Source organism: Acartia tonsa, chromosome 9 (genome assembly GCF_053477335.1).
Source record: "Acartia tonsa isolate MP-2025a chromosome 9, ASM5347733v1, whole genome shotgun sequence".
NCBI lineage: Eukaryota > Metazoa > Arthropoda > Copepoda > Calanoida > Acartiidae > Acartia > Acartia tonsa.
The window spans coordinates 37,263,802-37,287,359 of record NC_137268.1 but is presented as its reverse complement, the minus strand read 5'-3'; the positions used below and the strand labels follow the sequence as shown (position 1 = coordinate 37,287,359).

At 38.5% G+C, this 23,558-nt stretch overlaps 1 protein-coding gene across 1 annotated transcript in view; it reads right to left on the bottom strand.

Annotated features, from left to right (window-relative positions):
* Positions 1-7,439, bottom strand: part of LOC145328859 (uncharacterized) — a 98,302-nt gene extending 90,863 nt beyond the window's left edge. The window contains exon 1 of the mRNA XM_080172767.1: positions 7,310-7,439. Coding sequence (XP_080028893.1) covers positions 7,310-7,339 — 30 coding nt within the window. The 5' untranslated portion in view covers positions 7,340-7,439. The remainder of the gene's footprint in view (positions 1-7,309) is intronic.
* Positions 7,440-23,558: the final 16,119 nt, after the last annotated feature.

Here is a 23,558-nt window from a genome sequence, read left to right as displayed (position 1 = left end):
ATCTCCCCCACCCAATTCTTTTAACCTATTCCCTCTTCTCTTACTGGATAAATGGCCCACAAAATAAAATCGAAGAGAAATTGCAACCAAAATTTTCTCCTGTTATAATATCAACGTGAATCAATACAGAACTTAGCAACTTAATTTGGCGACAACTTTTCTATGTAATTCTATGTCAATAAGATAGCGTGCTTATCAATTCCAAAATTAAGCCATCCTTATGACTTTTGACCCAACACGACCTGGGGTTGGTTAATTACCAATACTAAAATCTAATCACACAAAGTTTTGAAATTAAGAAATATTCTAATTTATTTTTTTGGTATTAATTAATATGAATACTAAGAAAATTTATAATCCGTTATAACTTTTCAACATATATATTTTATTGTAAAAAATTCCGAAAATTAACATTTCTTTAGCTCTGTTATTGGTCATCCCCCCATATAGTATTATTATGTCCATTTCGCAAAACGTACTATTTACAGGGATCTAAAGGGATAAGACAATTGCCGATAAGTTGATGTAAATCCTCAATGATTAAACATAAAATCATCCCTTCTGTAAGTTATAATTAGTGGTTGAATCGTTTACTATTAACAGGGATCTAAAATGATATTCAATTGCCAATAAGTTGATGTAAATCCTCAATGATTAAACATAAAGTTATCCCTTCTATAAGTTATGATTAGTGGTTGAATCGTTAATGGACAAGACACTCATTTTAATGTACCAACCAATAAAAATTCAATTATATTTCCCTAAGATTAAGCCAACGAATAAGAAAACGTTACTATAAAACTTTGGAGACCAGTGTAATAAGCAGCTCAATGTACACCCACTCCTTGGATTATTACACAGTACCCAAAGTTTTATCTTAACAATTTCTCATTTATGGGCTCAACATTTTGGAGACTTTTTATTTAATTAATTATGTAAATTGATTTATCATCCATTGTGTTATCCCTTTTAATCCCTGATTTTGGCGTGATTTTTATGTGACGGCATGGGTCAAAAATGTTTAACATCAAAGACAACTTATAAATATAGAATATCTATAATACAAAGTAGAACGATGTCCGTCTGTTTGTTTGTAGCGAAGGATCTCGCTAACCGCTGAACTGATCGGGTTCTCCTTTACAGGGTAGCTTCTCATAGGTCCCGGGAAGGTTTATAACTATTTTCTTAGGGGGTGGGACATCCCCAACCCCCCTATTTTTTTTCTTTTTAAAACTAAAATTAAAATAGTTGGCTGGACTACCCCCCCAAGAATTTTTTTTTTACATTCTTTTTTTAAATCTTAAATACGAAATTTTGGTTTGATCAAACCTCTTGGTGCCCAAGCCCCTAGAGGCTAGGGGCGAAGCCGCTAGTGTAATATAAAAGATTTTAAGAAAAAAAATAATCAGGGACCGCTGATTCGATATGGTTCACTTTCATAGTGTAGCTTCTTACAGGACATGGGTAGGTTTATTGCTATTCTAGGGAAGGGTACCACCGTCCTCCTAAGATAAACCCTTCCTTGAAAAAATAACCCTTTAAAAAATCGAATGAAAAATGGGGGAGGAGTAATTTGTTTTTTACTTTTTCATTTTAAAAATAATATAAAATGGAAGGGTTTAATCCAAACCACATCCACCTCAAGTACCCCTGGAGACCTCTAGGAGCGTAGCCGATAGTTTAAAATAAAACACCAACAGGCAACAATAAATCAAAATTCTTACAAATCTAAGCATACATAGTCTATGGTCTTTGTGTGTGTTCCGACCCATGCCGTAAACGCCCAACTAGCCACCTAGCCAAACAGTTTTTTTTTACTTATTTCTTTATTATAAAAAGCTATCTTTTAAAAAAATATATTTTTTTACTATGCTATTATAGTAATTGTATGGTTCTTTTACAATTTATCTTCGTATGAGACCAATAAAGGTTTAAAGCTATTTGAGGGAAGAGTATTACCACATTCTTAGGAGAAATTGCCCTAGAAAAATGAAATAAAAATTAGGGTGGGGAGACTTTCCCCTCTTTCCATTAATATGTCTCTAGCATAGCAGTTAGTTGATCATTAAAATTAAAAGCATTTTTAGTTTTCACATTTATTAACAAAAAGCTGGCTATTTTAAATGGATGAAAAAATTCAGAGTTATAAAACATCAAAATTAATATCATTGTTCTGAAATCCTATCAATTCAATAACCAAACAGAAAGGTTTTCCTGTCTGAAGCTTAAGATCCCAGGAATGGGTGGTCTAAATAGCAAGAATATGCTACATTTTGCAACATTTAGCTATGTTTAGGACAGAAAAGCTGCATTTTGAAAGATTTAGCTATGTAAAGGACATAAATGCTATGTTTTGCAAGAATTTGCTATGTGAAGGACAAAAAAGCTAAATTTTCCAATAATTTGCTATGTTTTGCAAGAATTTGCTATGTTTTGCAAGAATTTGCTATGTTTTGCAAGAATTTGCTATGTGAAGGACAGAAAAGCTAAGTTTACCAAGAATTTGCTATGTTTTGCAAGAATTTGCTATGTTTTGCAAGAATTTGCTATGTTTTGCAAGAATTTGCTATGTTTTGCAAGAATTTGCTATGTGAAGGACTGAATAGCTAAGTTTTCCAAGAATTTGCTATGTTTTGCAAGATTTTGCTATGTTTTGCAAGAATTTGCTATGTTTTGCAAGAATTTGCTATGTTTTGCAAGAATTTGCTATGTGAAGGACAGAAAAGCTAAGTTTTCCAAGAATTTGCTATGTTTTGCAAGAATTTGCTATGTTTTGCAAGAATTTGCTATGTGAAGGACAAAAAAGCTAAGTTTTCCAAGAATTTGCTATGTTTTGCAAGAATTTGCTATGTTTTGCAAGAATTTGCTATGTGAAGGACAAAAATGCTTTGTTTTGTGAGGTTTTGCTATGTGAAGGAATGAGAAGCTATGTTTTGCAAGATGAAGGACATAAGCAGCCTTCCTAACGTAAGAATTTGTTAGACAAAGGACATAAGTCACCTCCCTTAAGTTAGATTTTGTTAGATGAAGGACATAGGTAGCCTTCCTTAGACCAATTTCCAGTGACTTCTGTCCTAATTAGGAATGACTTTGTTTTCTTTCCATGATCCAAACATCTTGCTGTTATGTCAGATGCATGAAACTTATTGTTAAATTGTAGGTAAAAGCTTTAAATATAAATGATTTAATATATTTTCCAGTATGGCTTGGAAACCGATTAATATCCGGTGGATTAGAACCGGTTCTCAGCCATAATTTAAAATTATGTATATCATCGAACTACAGACAATTTTCCACAAATATTTTGATAAAAATCATAATATTAATACCAGTTTTATTAACTGTTTTTAATTTTTCTTTCATATCCACGGAAAGCTGTCTATGGTACGTTGTGATAAATGACTATTATGATATGAAACTGCGTTAATTAAATAATTTCATCCTTGTTTGAACAATTTTGTATTATAATACAATGAAATGTATGTATATTACTTTTATTTTCAGGCTTCAATTGTTTAATTTCATGGAGATTTTCTAAATAGGGTTGTAGTCTAAAGATATTGCTTCTTTGAACATTAAAGTAAAAGAATTAAGGGGGCATTAGCTATATGTAACTCTGTCCACCGAGCGTTGCCATGTCCTGACGTAAATATAAACACAGCTGAGTCCCTACAAAAGAACAGAATGCTAGCAGACAAAAGGGGTCTCTACCACTTGGGTCTAGGTTATAAATCTAAACTTATACATTTATTGCTTGTATGAAACTATTTAACTAGCTTGTAATTCATATCGCCAAAATGCGTGTCATCGCTATTAATGTTATAATCTGGCCGAGTTAATAACTAACTCTAACTTATTAACTGTATAACTTTTTGGTTATCTTTTTTGCACATGATATTAGATTTTGCATTTTTATTTAATGTTTTATCTCACTAACATTTTATGACTTAAATAAAGTAATCTAACCCTGTATTTTTTTTATTTGTTTTTCTTCTATTGAATTTGGTTGTGTATTGATCAAATTTAAACTTGAAATATTTATACTAAAAATGTTTAATTACATAGGCATAAAACAATTAGCAGCAAGGGTGATTATGTTCATAAAAAATGCAGCGACAACAAGCAAAAACAATTCTATATGTAAATCATGTAAATGAAAAATTATAAGATTAAAACCAGATTTGTTAGACCCTAGAGGTCGAATGCCTGGTTTAACAAAACTGTTATTGATTTGATGATTTTCTTTTAAATATCCGTCGAAAATGTATGTAATACGATGCTATACTTGATTTTGCAGTATGACTGAGAACCGGTTCAAATTCAGCGGATATTAATCGGCTTTGAAGCCATACCGGAAATATAATTATAATCATAATCAGTAAATTAGTTTTTTTTTCAATTCTGGAGCTTTTGATCTACAAACATTATATTTAAGATCCAAAAGCTCTTTTCAAAAGACGAACGTACTGACATGCCCTAGTTTAAGCGAAGTTGCGCTACAATAAAATTTTAATTTAAGATTAAATTCGCGCAAAAATAACAATTAAAAATCCACCAAACAAATGTTACTAGCAAAATAAATGGTAAAATTTTTGTAAAGTTCTTGTGACGGGAAATTAAATAATTTACTAATTGTTATTGCCCACAAAAAAAAGTAAGTGGGTGCTTCAAATTTTACAAAAGAAAATGAACCTTCTACCAATTATTTTTCAAATAAATTCTTTATTACTATAGGTCAGAGGTGGATTCTTAAAAACATTATGGTCGCTGCTCAATGGTGAAGCAATATTGTTTTTGTAAAAAAAATCCTCCAAAATCATATAAAAATCTACAAAATCAAACTAAATCTTTTATGATTTTATCTATTTTTTTTATTCATTGATTTTTCTTGTAAATTTGAAGACCCCCAAAAAGAAATAAAATTATTTTATGTCAACTCAAAAGAAAAGTGTGAAAAATTCAGGAAGATGGAGATAATTACTTATTAGATAGATAGATAGATAGATAGATAGATAGATAGATAGATAGATAGATAGATAGATAATTAGATAGATAGATATATAAATAGGTAGATAGTTAATGAAGCACTATCAATAAAAAAAAGTATAGATTTTCACATACAAGGTTGCCTATAATATGAAATCTGATACTATGTAATAAGAATATAATAATTCATATAAATAATGTACTATTAATAGAATTTCTTTACATACTTTATGGACTTACTAGCTGCTTCGCCCCTATCCTATAGGGAAGGGCGAAGAAGTTCAGAAAAATAGCCTAAAACTACTCAAAGACACTTGTAAAGCATTTTTCTAGCTTTTTAGCTTCAGACAAATGAACTACTTTTTACTGCTGTAACTGCTGTAATAGAGGTAACAGTAAGGTATTATACAGCAAAAATTAAGAAAATTAGAAAACTAGTTGTAGAAGGACGTTTATTAAAGTAATAAATTTGTTTTCTATTATAGAAAAGCTCTGCTTTAACATACAATAATTACATAAAAGCTTCTCTTTTAAAAATAACGAATTTAATCCTTCAAAAATTAATTCGTCTCTTTTATAAATAGTAATAAAAAATGGTAATAATGCTTCGAAACCGATTAATATCCGGTGGATTATAGTTCCTCTTTCATACTGAAAAATTATGTCTAGCATCGTATTATATCTAGTTTTTAACAAACTAGCGGCTTCGCCCCTAGCCTCTAGGGGCGATGCCCCAAGAGGTTTGAGGTTTTTATATGGGGGTTAGTTGTCCCCACTATTTTAATTTTAGTTTTAAAAAGAAAAAAAATTTGGGGGGGATTTTTAATTTTTTGGGGGGGTTGGAAGTGTCCCATCCCTCAAGAAAATAGTTATAAACCTTCCCGGGACCTATGAGAAGCTAACCTGTAAAGCAGAACCCGATCGGTTCAGCGGTTAGCGAGAACCTTCGCTACAAACAAACAGACAAACAGACACACAGACAAACAAACAGACAAACAGGCAGACATCGTTCTACTTTGTATTATAGATATACAAATGTACAATTATAAGATTAAAACCAGTTTATTAGCTTCGGCATCTCGGGTTAAAAAAATTGGTCTTAATCTTAAAATTGTACGTTTTATATCCGCGCAAAGCTGTTTACAATACGATGCGAGAAATAACTATTCTCTATATTTTAAATTGTTAATATATAATTATATCAAAAATACTCTAAACATGTAAAGTGCATGAAAACCCTGTTAACGGAAAAACGACACCAATTATCATTTTTTGATAAGAGCAAATTAGTTTAATATTTCATAATTTTGCACTTAAAAATTAAATTTTACATTATTTAGTAAAACGTTATATTTTACTACTATATATTGTGCAATTTAAAGAAATTTTCAAAATCATTCTTTGACAAGAACGATTATGATAAAAACAGTGACGTGCAGAAGGGGTGGATATACCCTTCTAGGTGCCACCCCCCTCAATTTTGGGATAAGGGGGATGTAAAAAAAAATTAAAAAACTTGTGCATGCCCCTGAGAAAATAAAACCTATATTTGAAGCTTTTCTATAATTAGGGTCGGTCCGTCCGTCCGAGACAGATAGCTTTTTTTCGTTAATTTAGGCATGTTATGATTTTTCTATCGATTTCAGACTATGCATAGTGATTCATAGTGATTGCAGAATGACCGTACGTCCATTTTAAACATGTTGATTTTTCTACTTTTTTAACAACAAATTTTTATGGAATCTAGTTATCCGTTTGATCTGATTTTTGGTATATTGATTCCTGGGACAACAAAGTACAAAATTATAAGCGAAGCAACTCTATAATTAAGTCCTAAAAATGTAAGTATGTCCAAAAACATTATCCTGTATCAAGCAGTTTTTCAACAAATTTACTTACAATTTTGCTTCGACTTTATTCTAATTATTCAGTTATGACACTATACAAGTATTAATGTTCGTTTGTCCTAACGTTTCAAAGCTTCGCTTTTATGGATGTTGTCATCCTTGTTAGTCTAGTAATTACTCTAAAACCACTGCACAATTAGGTCAGAAGGGAAGAAAACTTATTTTAAAAATATAAATTTTGGCTTCCCGAAAAGCCTTTAATTCTAGTCTTAGGATTTGAATGAATTTTACATTATTTTATTATGTTGTATTGGGGTTATATATACATTACAAAAACAGAAAAAAATTAGCATTCCTCTACCAAAAAGATATTTTCTTTTATGATAATTCTTTAAATATTGAGAGAAAATAAAGACCTTATACAGTCATAAAGTTATTTTAAGATGAGCTAAGCATAAATATTAAAAAAAACTGACCTTTTTAATATGAACATCAAGGGTATTCATTTTTCTCAGTCACTTTTTAAACAAATTGTTCAGACTCTATGCCAGATTTATCTCTATTTTTTCACTTTATCACAACATAACTTTATACATTTTAATTTCTGAAAATAAAAAATACATTTTAAAAATATTCTCTTATATAACAACGAGAACCTGATCGGTTCAGCGGTTAGCGAGATCCTTCGCTACAAACAAACAGACACACAGACAAACAAACAGACAGACATCGTTCTACTTTGTATTATAGATAGTTGTTCATAAACAAGAAAATAGAATATGATTTGGTAGCAGATCCATACCCCTTATATTTTATTTTGAGTTTTTTTTTCCGTTGAAATCCTTTGGAATAGCCGTTTCCAAGATCTTATGTAACAAAAGCATGTGCAATCTCTTTATCTATTTGTTTGCACTGAAAGATCTCGCTAACCGACATAATTTCCTTTTTTATCAAACACTTATCTTTTTGCTTGCAACATCCTTTCGAAAAAAAAACCTTCCATAAAAAGACTTTTCTTTTCATTTAAAACTAGCGGCTGCGCCTCTAGTATTTAGGGGCTCAATAATATGGGATATGGAAGGGCAGAAAAATAGCCTAAAACCATACCCAGAGTTTTATAAAAAAAAATGGACTAAAACCATTCTGGGGCCTATGGGAAGCTTCATTGAAAAGGAGAACCAAATCGGTTCAGTGGTTAGTAAGATCCTTAGCTACAGACAAAAAAAGTTACTACTTTATATGATAGGATAAAACATAAATTAGGTAGGATAGTGTAATATGAGGCGCAGCTGCTTGATTGACATACATAAAAGTAAACATAAAGAATTTGACTAGAATACCCAAAATAAAAATGTACTAAAACATCATGGGGAGGGGGGGTCCGGGGGGGGACAAAGATGCAAACTATAATTGACCAATAATAATTTACATATAAGATTAGGCAAATAGTCAATGTAAAATTAGGAAAAGAACGTGTCCTAACTTTTGTGATTTTTTTTTTAAATAGCTAGTCGGTGCTTTTAGTAAGTTGTAGATGCAAAATGATCCATAGAATTTAGATATGCAATCGATTTTTGTATATCTCTCATTTTTGAAGTAGTTTAAGTTTTTTTTTAAATTAAGTTGGTTTAAAGGTACTAAAATACAACAAAAAGAAAATTGCCATTATGAACAAACTGGTAAGATCTTTAATTTGACACGTTACTTTTTTAATTCTGTTGAGTAATTATTGAAACAAGGATGACAACATCCATAAGTAGCGAAGCACAAAATTTCGTGAATGGGACTGACAGTCATAGTTGTTTTTTTCAAACGACGGGAAATTTAATTTTGATATCTTTAACTGAAAAAAATTTGAAAATCGATTAATAAACACCAAAGATATGGGGGAAAATGTAAAAAATATAAAAATAGCCAAAAACCTGCAAAAAGGCAGTCTGACCGTCATTGTTGATTTCTTCAATTGACCGGAAATTTAATTTTTATATCTTTAACTGAAAAAATTTTGAAAATCGGTCCATAAACACCAAAGATATGGGAAAAAAGTAAAAAATATAAAAATAGCTATAAACCTGCAAAAAGGCAGTCTAACCGTCATTGTTGTTTTCTTCAAACGATGGGAAATTTAATTTTGATATCTTTAACTGAAAAAATTTTGAAAATCGGACCATAAACACTAAAGATATGAGGAAAAATGTGGAAAATAGAAAAATAGCCTAAAACCTGCTAAAAAGCCGTCCGACAGCCATTGATGTATTATAGTTAATTGTGCTCCTTAATGATGGGAATGTTGTCAAAAAATTTCAGCTTTCTATCTTTTATAGGGGCTGAGTAAATCCCATTTCCCCCATAGCGTTACGGACTGACGGACTGACGGACGGACGGACAAAGTGAATTATAGAGTAGCTTCGCTACTAAAAATCTATTTTGTTGAAGCCCGGGGAATCAAAACTTTGAACTGTGGGAGCTCGTCACGAATCACAAAAAATAGGACACGTTCTTTATGTATATTATTAGTGCTTAAAATGTGGCTTTTTAAAAAAGTTTTATATTCTACCAAAATTTTTTAAGATTTGAATATTATAAAACATTAATTATCATACTATTAAAAATAAAAAATATATGAATCATCTATAATACAAAGTAGAATGATGTCTGTCCGTCCGTCCCTTAAGATCTCGGTAACCATTGAACCGATCGGATTCTACTCTTCAGGGAATATACCTACTGGTCCTGTGGTGGTTTTAGGCTATTTTCTTGGGGGGTGGGACACCCGCAACCCCCCCAAAAACAAAAACCCCATTTTTTTTGTTTTTTTGTAGGTGATTTCCTTGGTCCTTTTACGTATATCGCCAAAAAAAAAATTTACCACCTCTAGGGGCAAAGCCCCTAGTTTTAATAAAATTGGCTTTTAAATTGTTTAGATATCAATAATCATGCATTTGTGCATTTAGTGGGAGTGGGGGGGAGGGGTTATTGCACATAAATGTCTATGCATGTATTTCTATGTATGTTAAAAGGTTGGGCATTGCCATTATCCTTGGATAAATTTCAGGGGACACTAGAGTTATACAAATTTTAAAGACCAAATCATTTTTGTTCATAAAAACTCAATATTACAATATTTTAATTAGAAGAATGACGTTAAACATATGCATATAAAAATGATAAAAGTTCTTTATCGCATCGTATTATAGACAACGTTCCGTGGATATTAAAATAATAAATTATAAGATTATAACCAGTTTTTTTAGCCCCGAGGAGTCAAAGACCCGGACTAGAAGAACAGGCATTAATTTGTTTTTTTTTTATCTTAATATTTGTTGAAAATTGTCTGTAATACGATGCTATGCGCGATTTTCAGTATGGCTGAGAACCTGTTCATATCCAGCGGTTATTAATCGGTTTCTAGGCCATACTGGAAAGAAAATACAGAGGTATATTTAGTTATATTTACTGAAAATGTATAAGAGATGGTGTGTACTGTTTAGATATACGCAAAAAGAAAAAAACTGCTTAAAGACTTCATTCAGGCAATATTCATAATAGTTGGTTATAGACAAACAGATGTACAGACATAACCAACTTATTGAGTAGCTGTATTAATATAGAAAACTTGCCATTATAGATATAAAGGGAAAAGACTATGGTCGATAGATTGATGATCCACCAATTTACCCCTTCTGTAGAACAATTAGTGGTTGAAATGTTTAGAAACTCAATCTAATAAAACAACCAATCAAAATTTAAAAAAAAACGAAAGTTGTTAATCTAATGAAAACATCATTGTAAAACTTTGGGGACTAGTGAAATAAACAGGCCAATGTCCCCTCCCTCCCAATTATTCCTAACAACCCGGATGTTAACAAAAATGAGAAAAAAAAGAGTGTCCTTTGTATTTAAAGCTCACACTTTATCCATCGACAATCAGAATACTAATTGAGTATAATTTCTTCACTCTGGGAAACCTTAACCAACGATATATTATTAATTGGATGTTGCACCACATTTTCATGTACTCTGTGTTTGCAGATAAAACACTAGAGGGAGAAAGGGTTAAATAACTGTATCTCCAAATCGCAACCACCTTGTGCAACCTTTCTATTGGGTCATCGAAAATCAACCAATGGTGTCGCTTATATTTACACAGCAAAGTAGCAGAAAATAATTTAGAAGCAGATGAAAGAGGTCTTTGAAAAAGAAACAGAGGTAGTTGTCTGTATATATGTGGTAATACGACACCCAGACGGACAGGCAGTTTACAGAGTTGCTTCGCTGTGACTTATGATAACAAACCCCCTGCACTAATCTTATTATATCACCATCTATCTCATGACCGCTGTTGACCCCGCAACCCAGCGGTCAAACTGGCCTGCCTAAATGTGGGGAGGGGACTCAAACATGCAACTATCACGCATCCCTCACGCGCTTATATAACCGGGAGGCGCTGCCTCCCCTTTTACCACCGCTGCCCCCACAGCCTGTCTACCGCCGGGAGCTAAGCCCTAGCGTCCCCACACCCCCTTCAAACCTAACCATTGTTATAATCTGTTGTATATATATAGTAAACATTGCTTGTAAATATTATTCAGTTTAAATATATAATTTCTGTATGATTGAATCCTGCTTGTTTGTTTTGGTAGAATAATTAAAGGCTAGGGCTCGTTGAACTCGAACTCGTTACCCTGTGGGCCGAGAACGCTCGGCTTACCAGAACTTGGTGTCAGCGTGTTTCAATCGAGCCTTACAGAAACTAGCCTATTCTACCTCTGATTGGACCCTTTGGCAAGTAAGGGGACAATCAGCCGCCAACTGAGAAGCCAACTGACCCGTGAGACGGCCTTTTTAGGTCGAATTTCCATCATTTTGAACGCAATATGTGGGCCTCTGGCCTACGGCAAGCAGATTTAGCCTGCTAAAAGCGCCAGTTAAGACGCTTTTTCCGTGCCGTGTAGGAGTAGCGCTAGATGCGCAGCCACGGCAATCGGATAATTTAGCTCAGACGGCTACAGAACTGAGTCTAAATTGGCAAGTGTAGCTGGGACAAGCCCCAGGACACCCAGGCCAAACCTACGAGACAGACAGCTGGGTGCTGGTCTCCCTAAGAAGGCAATGTGTGGCTGCGAAGCTTCAGCACACAAGTAAGCCCTACCACTGCGACGGATAGCAGATTTTGAGCCACAGGCACGGCAGGACGGGACATTCCCTGCCGCTGCCTTCCAGGATTCGAACCCGAGGCGCTGCAGGACGGGCCATTCCCTGCCGCCATTTTCGGGATTTGAACCAGCGGCGCTGTAGGACGGGTCATTCCCTACCGCCGTCACCCCTCTGAACCTTGCAGGACGGACATTCCCTGCTGCCAGTGCTTCCAGAATCACACCTAGAGCTCCTAGTGATAACAACACATAAGTGTGTATAAATGTCAACCATGTGATAAAAATAAATATAAAATTGTTGACCCAGTGATAATTAATAAGCTCTAGTGATTCGAAGCTACAGTCTAAGCCACCATGGTAAGCGATACCACCATAGCTGCGGTTCGGCCACCACCGAAGTTTCTGCCAACCCCAGCCGAACGAGAGGCCCCCTTGTCTCAAGGGCAGGACCTCCACTTCCCCTGCCATGTCAGGGTGAGGTTTCCTACTCCTGACCCTGCCCAGCATGTACAGGTTGATGCCATGATCGATTCTGGCAACCGTGTACCAGGGTCTGCTGTAATTTCTGAACACCTCATGCACGCGATGGGCGTGCAACGCATGTTAATTCCGGACAACACCCAAATCCTGACTGCTAACGAGGAAGGCCAGCCCCTCCAGGTAATAGGAAAATTAAAAGAGTTATATATGGCAGTCTCACACACCCTTATACTCCATCTATACCACGTGACTGTGGTCCGGAACCTCTCACACCCTCTGAACCTAGGAGGGTATTTTCTCAAGGAGTTCGGAACTAGGCTCTGTTTCGACATGCAACCACCTTGCTTGTGGGTGCGTGGGGAGTTTATCCCACTCCGTGGCGTCCCCATTGACCGGGAGACAGCCGAGAGAGAGCTAAGTTATGAGGGGCCTCTGCCAGGCCCCCTGCCAGAGCAGCCGCGTGTGGTTGAGAAAGGCACGCACTGGGTGGACACTGAGCTCAACGCACACAAGGGGGCCAACCTGCTAGCCATGGGGTTGCCTCCAGTGCCCAAGGTGCCGAGGGAGAGCCTGCCAACAACGTTCCCTGAGATTGCCAGCCCTCCAGAGCCCATCTTCTCCGCCGACACTTTTATCAACGGCCAGCCGTGTCCACCTGGCCCCCTCTACCTGGGGCCCCCGGCCAGTCAGCCAGCCCAGCCTGAGCCCAGACCCGTCAAGTCGCGGTCTGCGGCACCCGGAGCCACACTCAACTCCCAGGCATCAGCCTCTCCCGGCGCCGAGCCCGTCAAGTCGCGGCCGGACGCCCACGGAGCCAAGGCTGGACCCAGCACCTCAGCCTCTCCCGGCGCCGAGCCCGTCAAGTCGCGGCCGGACGCCCACGGAGCCAAGGCTGGACCCAGCACCTCGGCCTCTCCCAGTACCGAGCCCGTCAAGTCGTGGCCGGACGCCCTCGGAGCCACCCCTGGCTCCGACACGTCAGCCCCTCCAGAAGCCGAGCCCGTCAAGTCGCGGCCGGTGGGCCCCGGAGCCAAAGCTGACCCCGCACCAGCCACGTATAGGCTAAGCGCTGTCACTCCAACTGATGGCCAGCCACCCCAGCTCCGCACAGCCAAGCGGGTGGTCCTGCCTGGCCGTGGGGTCATGGCAGTCCCTGTTGAGCTAGTAGGCCATCGCACCAAGGATGCCATCCAACTAGCTGCCCCAGAACAGAGGTTTGGGGAGGATCTTGTCATCCCAGAAGGCCTGTATGCCCACAGGCCTGGCTCCGCCACTGTGTTTCGAGTATTGGTAGTAAATGAAGGGGAGGTGCCCCTCCTGCTGGACGCTGGCCTCCCAGTGGCTGGGGAGCTGGTCAAGCCTGACATACTAGAGGTCTCTGATACGCCTCCCCCGCGCCTCCACTCGTTCCAAGAGCCTGCTGAGCCCCCAGAAATGCAGGAGTTGTGGGAGGCCCTGGAGATGGAAGACAACGAGTTCCTGCGCAAGGACCCCTTGCTCAAGAAGGAGGTCTGGACTATGTTATCAGAATACAGAGATGTCTTCTCCAATTCTACCCCCGGCTGCACAGACGTGGTCGAGCTGCAGCTGCGCCTCAAGCCAGGGACCCAGCCGATCCGCCAGAGATTCAGGGATCTGAACCCGCGGCAAGAGGCTGAACTGGAGAAACAACTGGACACCTGGCTACAGGAGGGAGTTATAGAGCCGTCAGACTCCGCCTGGAGCAGCCCCCTGGTGCCCATCAAGAAGAAGGACGGGAGCACCCGCTGGGCCGTCGACTACAGAGCCCTCAACAAGTGCCTGGAGCTGGACAGCTACCCCCTGCCTAGGATCCAGCAGTTGGTAGAACGAGCTGGAGGGCACCGTGTCTACAGTGCCTTAGACGCGGTAGCCGCATACTACACCATCCGTGTGTCCGAGGACAGCCGGCCCTGCACCGCCTTCACCACCCCCAGGGGCTTGTATCAATGGAAAAGGATGCCCTTTGGCCTGGCTACGGCACCGTCTGTCTATTCCAGGTTTATTGCAGGGGTCCTAAATCCACTAGGCACAGCCAACCTCCAGTCATACCTTGACGACGTCCTGACCTTCCACCAGGATACCTGGGCCCACCTGGCCAGGCTCCGAGAGGTCTTGGAAGCCCACCGCAGGGGAGGAATCCGCCTCAAGCCAGCCAAGACCAAGCTGTTTCGATCCAAGGTGGATTATTTGGGCCACACCCTCAGCCGTGAGGGGATAGCCATGCAGAAGGACTATATTGACCGTATCCTGGACTGGCCAGCCCCCAGCACCCCCAAGGATTTGCTGGCGCTGCTGGGGTTCTTTGGATACTACCGCCTGTTCATCCCAGAGTATGCAGACCTCACCTACGAGATGAATCGGCAGAAGACGGCCAAGACCCTAACCTGGACGCCTGAGATGGAAGCCTGAACACATCAACAGGGATGGTGGCCCGCTGGCAGGAGGAGCTAGCGGCCCTAGATTTTACTGTCTGCCACCGGCCTGGCACCCAGAATACCAACGCCAACGCCCTCAGCCGCCGGGAAGACGCCAACATGCCAACGGCTAGCGCCGAAGAATTAGCAGAGCAGGCTGAGTATATCCACAACCTTTGCCAGCTAGGGGAGTCCACAGCTAGCCGGCCCCCTGCCGCCCGATTGGACCCAGCTAGAGTATGGGAGGCCCAGACACAGGACCCCCTCCTGCTCCATGTCCGCCAATGGGTGGCTGATTGCAAAGCCCCAACTAAGGCTGAGCTGCGTGGCAAGGAACGAGACGAGCAGCAGTACGCCAGCCGCTTCCCAGCCTTGGGGCTTGACGAGCATGGCTGCCTCACCACCACTGACCAGACCCTGACAGGGGAGAGGACAAGATACCTGCTGCCTTCGGCCCTCCAGCAGGACGCGTTCTTTCTAGCCCATGGGACCCCCATGGCTGGGCACTTTGGGATGGAGGCGACTATCGCCCGCGTGGCCATGCACTTCTGGTGGCCCAACCTGGCCCGTGACATCCGTCTGATGGTTCAGACTTGCCCTGAGTGTGTCCAGAAGGTTACCAAGGAGAGACTGAAGCAAGGGATACACGTGCCCTCCCGCCAGGGGTATCCACAGCAAGTCCTATTTATCGACCTGGTGGGGCCACTGCCAGAGACCCCAGCTGGGAACCGCTATATCCTCACCTGTCAAGATGGGTTCAGCCGGTTTGTCAGCCTCTACGCCATCCCCAACAAGCGCACCCTCACGGTGGCTGAGACCCTGCTGCACCGCCACCTGGCCACGTTCGGATGCCCCCTGAAGATCCATTCCGACAATGGAATGGAGTTTACCGGCCAGGTATTCCAGGAACTGGCCTCCAGGCTTGAGATTGGCCTGACACATCCACCACCCTACAACCCGCAGTCCAACCGAGTGGAGAGGTTCCATCGGACGCTCAATACAGGCATGCGTCTGTTCCTAGACAGAGACGATAACAACTGGGAGCCCCACTTGCCTGCCATTGCCTTCGCCTACAACACCAAGGCCTGCAGATCCACTGGCGTGACCCCGTTCCTGGCCTTCTTTGGGAGAGAGGCCAAACTTCCGGTGGACATGGTACTGCGGCTGCCAGAGACCGAATATGCTTCAGTTCCAGCCAACGTCCAAGCTCTCTTGCAGCGCTACTATGCGGTGTATGATGCCATCCAGCAGAAGGAGGAGGGAGCCATCCGGAGGAGCGCGGCAGCTTACAAAGGCACGGCCAAGTATGAGGTTGGAGACTTGGTCTGGTAGCTGGCCCCCCGCCTGGTGCCAGGGAAGGCAGCCAAGATTACCAAGAGATGGAGTGGCCCCTGGAAAGTAGTAAGGCAAGCTACAGAAGTACATTATGTCATCAAACCTGCCTCTCCAGTAGCCAGGATCTCAGAAGTTACCGTGCATGTAGGCCGACTGCGCAAATACACTGGAGATGTGACTGCCCACCAGATCCCAGCAGACATCCAAGTTGATATGGACGGCAACGAGGATGCCACCGAGCTGCCAGTTGGAGCGGCGGCGCCCGCAGCTAGCGACCCAGGACAGCTCCCAGTGCACCAGCCAGCCGCAGCCGCCCCACAGCCTAGCGGCCAGGATCGTGACCCAGTAGAGGAGAACCTGCAGGAGCAGCCCAACGAACCACCGCCGCCGCCGCCCGCTCCAGAGCCACCCAGAGATGCCATCTGGAATCCTGACGCGGACATGGAGAACCTGCCAGCCAGCAGCGAGCCTGTAGGAGAAGAACCAGCCACTGCGATGGAAGAGGCCGCCCCAGAAGACGAAGCTGAAGCCATGTGCCCCCTGTTGATGACAGCCATCCCCATCCGGGTAGGAGCTAGGAGACCAAGCAACCTGAATCAAGCAGGCGCCCCCATGGAGTTCTATGCGCCCTCTGCCATCGTCATTCCCCCCTTAGGAACCACCAGAGTCAGCCTAGGCCTCCGTGTCCAGTTACCAGCTGAGGCAGAGCTAATCCTGCAGACAAGGCAAAATTTCCAGCGGCGGGGCTTGGCCGTCGCCAACCCACGCCTAGAAGCCAACCAGGAGCTGACAATGCTGATATCCAACCACAGTCCCGGGGAGCCTGTGTAGCCCGAGCTGTCCTCCATCGAGCTGTGCCCCAAGAAGAGCCTGTCCTGCGCAGGCATAGGCTGTCGTATCCCCAGGTTCAAGGCCTGGTGGCTCAGGAGCCACGCAACCCTTGAAGGGGAGGTTGTGGTAATACGACACCCAGACGGACAGGCAGTTTACAGAGTTGCTTCGCTGTGACTTATGATAACAAACCCCCTGCACTAATCTTATTATATCACCATCTATCTCATGACCGCTGTTGACCCCGCAACCCAGCGGTCAAACTGGCCTGCCTAAATGTGGGGAGGGGACTCAAACATGCAACTATCACGCGTCCCTCACGCGCTTATATAACCGGGAGGCGCTGCCTCCCCTTTTACCACCGCTGCCCCCACAGCCTGTCTACCGCCGGGAGCTAAGCCCTAGCGTCCCCACACCCCCTTCAAACCTAACCATTGTTATAATCTGTTGTATATATATAGTAAACATTGCTTGTAAATATTATTCAGTTTAAATATATAATTTCTGTATGATTGAATCCTGCTTGTTTGTTTTGGTAGAATAATTAAAGGCTAGGGCTCGTTGAACTCGAACTCGTTACCCTGTGGGCCGAGAACGCTCGGCTTACCAGATATACATCTATACTATAGATCTGTTCTGCAGATGGCTAAAATAACGATCCAACCATCCACCACCTTTACCAAATACCCTTTCTATTGGATGAACGAACTGACCAATAAATGAGGCCCATATTAACAAGCTAATTTGACAAGAAATTTTCCCCTGTCAATATATCCACATATATCCTATATCCATTACCCTTACCTTTAAGATTCAAATTTAAAATTAGATGTTATTGCAAGATAATTACAGATAGTTGATTTTATTACTTGGGTATGTAATCAAAGGGTTGGTCTATAAAAAGGATCCAAGTCAGGGTTCGGCAGCTGCGCGTTAGCCGCCTTGAAGCCTCTTGGAAATTAACCTTTTATAATTTTAAAAAACAGCTGGAAGTCTAAACCTGACCCAAATTATAGAAATCCTTTATTTAAAAACATTTAAATGAATGATGAAATACCCAAATTATGATAAACAATCTTATCCCTGACTAGTTTGCAGTTAGGGGGTGTAATCCCTGTGTGAGCATAATTCTATTGGAACCTAAATAAACTACAGAAAGGAATTCAATTTTATTCTTCTTATTTTCCATATAATTTGCCAATAAACAATAAAGCTGCAGTTGAAAATTGGCTATATTTTTTAATATAGTTTTATTACTTTTTTTCAACTTTGCTTAGAATGGATTTGTAATATTTTTCTAATTCTAAAGGTATATATGAACGCATATTTTATCATGCCTGTGTTAGGATATATTTAAGTTTTGATTAAACCGAGGTTCAAAATAATTGATTTTTTCAATAATTAAACGACAAAATTCAATAAGTAAAGTGTCAAATTAAAGATCTTACTATTTTTGTTCGTAATGGCAATTGGCTTCTTTCTTTGTTGCGTTTTCGTACCTTAAAACCAACTATTTTTTTAAAAAATTAAATTACTTTAAAAATAAGAGGTCTACAAAAATTACATATCTAAATTCTATGAATCATTTTACATCTACTAATCAATGAAAGCACCAACTAGCTGTTTGATAAAATATCAAAAAAGTGAGGACACCTTCTTTTGTCTCTTTTCTTAAGGTATATGGCGTAATTTTGTATTATTATCAACCATTATATTTAATGTTTAAATTTTTAAAAATTTGCAAATGTCCCTGTCTCAATAATTTTGCAAAGTATGGCAAAAGGAGAAATTTTTATACAACATTCTCACGCAATTTTAGATAGATAGATACATCAGAGATCTAAAGGGATAATACACTGGCAGATAAATTGGTGTACATACTACTCAATGTTGTTACACAAAGGTACCCCTTATGTATATTACAATTAATAGTTGAAACATTTGTACACTCAACTAAATGAACCAACTAATTAAAATTCAATAAAAGTCCACAAGTTTGTTAGGCCAACGAATATGAAAACGTTAATAGACTCTGGGGACTAGTGTCATAAACTAGATGTACATAGAAAGATGAATATATCAGTAATAATATAGTTTCTTAATAATTTAGATTAAAGTTTTTTTTATTGAAATGATTATTTTAGCGAAAAACGGCTGAAAAAATTTGCGTAGTTTTGGTTTTACTCCTATTCTGAGAAAGTTTATCACACCATTCATACAATGGATTTAGAATTTACGTGGATATAATGACAGGGGGAAAAATTGAAATGAATTTTGGTTGCTAACGTTGAAATCGTTTATTGGTAAGTAAGTTCATCCAGTATGAGGGTAGGGTTGGGGGGGGGGTCTTTATTTTAGCTTGCTACAAGTTTCACTTTATTAGAGTACATGATAATCTGGTGTAGGATCCAGTTAATAATAAATCCATTGTCACGGCGTTGATACACTTGTAATTCGCAGCTGTAGGGACAGGTAAATGGATGATGAATTATATTTATATTTCTACAATACCTTCAAAGAAAGAATATTTCATACAAAAAAGCCTCTCTGCCTCAAACTCTTCGCTAATCAACACAACAATAACAGATTTTCTTTGTAAGAATAAATCTTAAGATACACAAAAACATATTTTTAAGATATATGGAATTATTTTGTTCTAGTTACCTATCACTGTTTCCCTATTAACATTTTGAGACATTTTCAATAATTAAGTCCAGGAATTAAATTTTATCAGAGTGTCACAAACTCTCATATTTAATAAATCCCCCAAGGCCTTTCTTCTATCAGATTTTGTGGCAATTTCCTAATAGCGCCTTGTCAAGCACAACCCCCACCCGTTTATTATGATATAAATTGAAAATAAGAGGGGAGAGAGTGCTTTATCGGTAATTTAAGGGAAATCACCTAAAGAAATAAACTTAATTCCCCCATCCCCCACAGAAATAAAACTTTTCTGAGCAAAATTAGTGCAAGGGGGCAAGAATCTAATAACCCATCTACTAATATCTAAGTAGATGGGGGGGGGGGGGTGGAGGGGGTGTTACGAAAACCTACAGTCTCTATGATATATAGTTAACTAATTAGTTATCAGATAAACTTTACCTTTCAAAAGAAACTACTACAGGGTTTTAATAACCAAACACAACTTAACCTAGCCTATTTTATTATGCATAATCAATAAATCAAAACGCTGACTGCTTTAATTCAAAATTTGATTTTAATAATTAAACATTATCCTGAAGTAAAATATGAAGTGTTCTAAAGGATCATGTAAAACATGTTATAAACTTAATTAAACAAAGTTGATATAATCGATATATTATTACTTGGATGTTGCACCAGATTCTCATGTACTCTAATAAAGTGTAACTCACATCTGGCTAAAATAACGATCCACACTCTGTACCACATCTACTTCCTCCTAATAGATGATCGAACTGACCAATAAATGAGGTCCATATTAGCAACCTAAATTGAAGAAAATTTTTCCCCTGTCAGTATATCCACGTATACTATATCCATTGTTGATTATGCATAAATTAAACTAAAAATTTAATTTTATCTTATACAATTTGTAAAGTGAGAGCCTTGTCCTAATTTTTTCAAAAACAAGAACAATAAAGTTCAAAATTTTAGTTGTAAAAATGTAAATAAAACTTTCTTGTAAACTTTTTTATGTGTTAATTACAGTTTTTATAATGGTTAAGAAACACATTTTTAGTTTTGCTTCGAAACCGATTAATATCCACTGTATTAGAACCGGTTCTCGGCCATACTGAAAAACCATATATAGCATCTTATTACAGATAATTTTCCACGAACATTGAATTTAAAATCCCAATTTTACTACCAGTTTTAGCCTCTCGGGTCTTACAAAACTGGTTAAAATTTTTTTTAAATTTTAATATCCAATACGATGCAATAAATAACTTTACCCACAAAAGAGTTTAAATTCGTTCTTTTATTCGTTGGTTAAAAAAATGTTTTGGGTGGCATAAATAAAGTCAATGATTATAATTTACATCCAAACCTTGCTGACGTCACCTTACCCATTTTCGTATTACAGACAATTTCCAACAAATATTAAAATCATGTACACGCCATTGAATCAAATGAGTAACTTATGTGATAAAAGTCAGAAAGGGAGGGGACAATGGACTGTAAATACTATTGTTTCCCCCATGGTATTTAAACTTGTTCAATTGATTGAATATAAAAATATGTCATAACCCTTCATGTTTACAATCGTGATGAGGACGAAGAAGCTCCCTCAATGACGTCATACAAATGAGGGATGAGAATAGGAGGAGTGGAAAAGAAAACCCCCTTTAGGGACTTTCTTCGTCTTCAATCGTGATGAGTTTTAGCCAATGCAATCATGGAAATATTCGAAAAGAAGACGCAACTTTTAATAGACAAAAACATTTAGGACTGGTTAAGATTTAATATGCCATTCCAACTATTTAGTAGTTTTTAAGGGTCAGCGCGGCATTAAATTAGAGGTTTGTTGGCGAATAGAAATTGTAAATCAAATCAAATATCATTTGGTCTCAAAGAGTCAAAAGAATTATCCACTTGGTTTTCTTTTTAATCCTTCAAAGAAATCTAATAATACTCCAATAGTATAAAGAGATGCATGGTATAAATATTGAAAGTTTTTTTTTACTTTTTACTAATTTGCTTTATAACATCAAAAGTGGAATCAAATCAAATAGGATGTTTGTATGCTATTCTTCATGAAAAATATAAAAACTATTCATATAGAAATCTAATGATACTCTAATAGTATTGAAAACAAGGATGACAACATCCATAAGTAGCGAAGCACCAAATCTATTATGAAATAGACAAACGGACAAAGTGAGTTATAGAGCAGATTATCATGTAGTCATAAAGAAAGAGAGATAATATACAAAAACTTAAAATAACGAAACCTAAAAAATAAGGTTTATAAGTTGAAAAAAAGCAGTTAAAAAACTGCTTAAAAGCAATTGACCGATATAGATGTTTAATACTTAATTATGCTCCATATTTATAGAAATTTTAACAAGAAGTTTCAGCTTTCTATCCCTAAAAGGAGCCGAGAAAATTACGTTTTCCCCAAAACGTTTCAGACATGCATACGGACAGACGAACATTTCAAATTATAGAGTAGCTTCGCTACTAAAAAGCATGGTATAAATATTGAAAGTTTTTATTTGGTTATTTTACCAACCACAAACAAGCATAACAAGAAATAATAGTTACAACACAGATTCGGAGCGCAGCTTCTCTATGATTCAATCTTTGCAATGAATTAAAAATACCCAACTAAATCTCAAGTCATTGAGCTTAGGTACAATCTAAAGTCTGTTCTAGAAGTCCAAGGGGGTGTAAAGGGGTGTTTACCCCTCGCAAACGTTTTAAACCACTAATTTAACCCAACTTAATTTTTTTAAAATACATTAGATTACCCCCTCAAACCTTTGAAACAACTAATTTTACCCCCATCAACAAAAAAAGCTTGGACGTCCTTGTTGTATAACACGTTGAAATTGATATACTTTTTGTATTGTTTATCAAATGTTTTTATGACAAATATTTGTTAAACTAATCTATCATTTATACCTTTATGAATGTTGTCATTCTTGTTAAAACAAGAAATAAGTATTATTACTTCATAGACAATTTTATTGCATAATATACTTTTTTGTAAAAATAAAATTGTCAGCAAAAAAAAAGATTTAAACAAGGATGTCAACATCTATATAAGCAAAGGAAGTTGGTAGTGTTTTAAATGAATTAGGCTTTTTAGAGGCTTGGGTTAATTTGTGGGTTGAATAATAAATGTATAACTATAGATGAATAAACAGCTTTCCGCGGATATAGAATGTACAACCATAAGATTAAAACCAGTTTTTTTAGCTGGTGCCTCCGGCACCTCGGGGCTAAAAAAACTAGTTTTAATCTTATAATTGTACATTCTATATCCGCGGAAAGCTGTTTATAATACGATACGAGAAGTAACTATTCTATTTTTTATTGAAATTAAAAGCTTTAGAATAGTATTGTTTGCAATGAATATATTTTATTTTAAATAAAGAGGCATACTGCATACATTTCTTTATCTTTAAAGAATTTAGTTAACAATGTCTAATAGAAGGGTGTACATCTTTGAAATTTTGCCTTAAAATATTTGGGTATAGTCCCTTTCGTGGCAAAGCCCATTAAGGGGCGTTTTATCGAATTTTCAGAGTAGCCAATTGCCTAACCCTGCGGGGCAATCACCTAACCCGATATAACCTAACCTAACCTAAAATAACATATTAAAAGCCATTTTAAAAATATGACAAATCGCCCCTTAAGGGGCGTTGCCACGAGAGGGACTATTCCCAAATAATATCATATATAGAAGCAAAGTAAATAAAAGTAAGTTATTTATTACTAGCGGCTTCGCCCCTAGCCTCGAGGGGCTTTGCCCCAAGAGGTTTGATCAAACCAATTTTTGT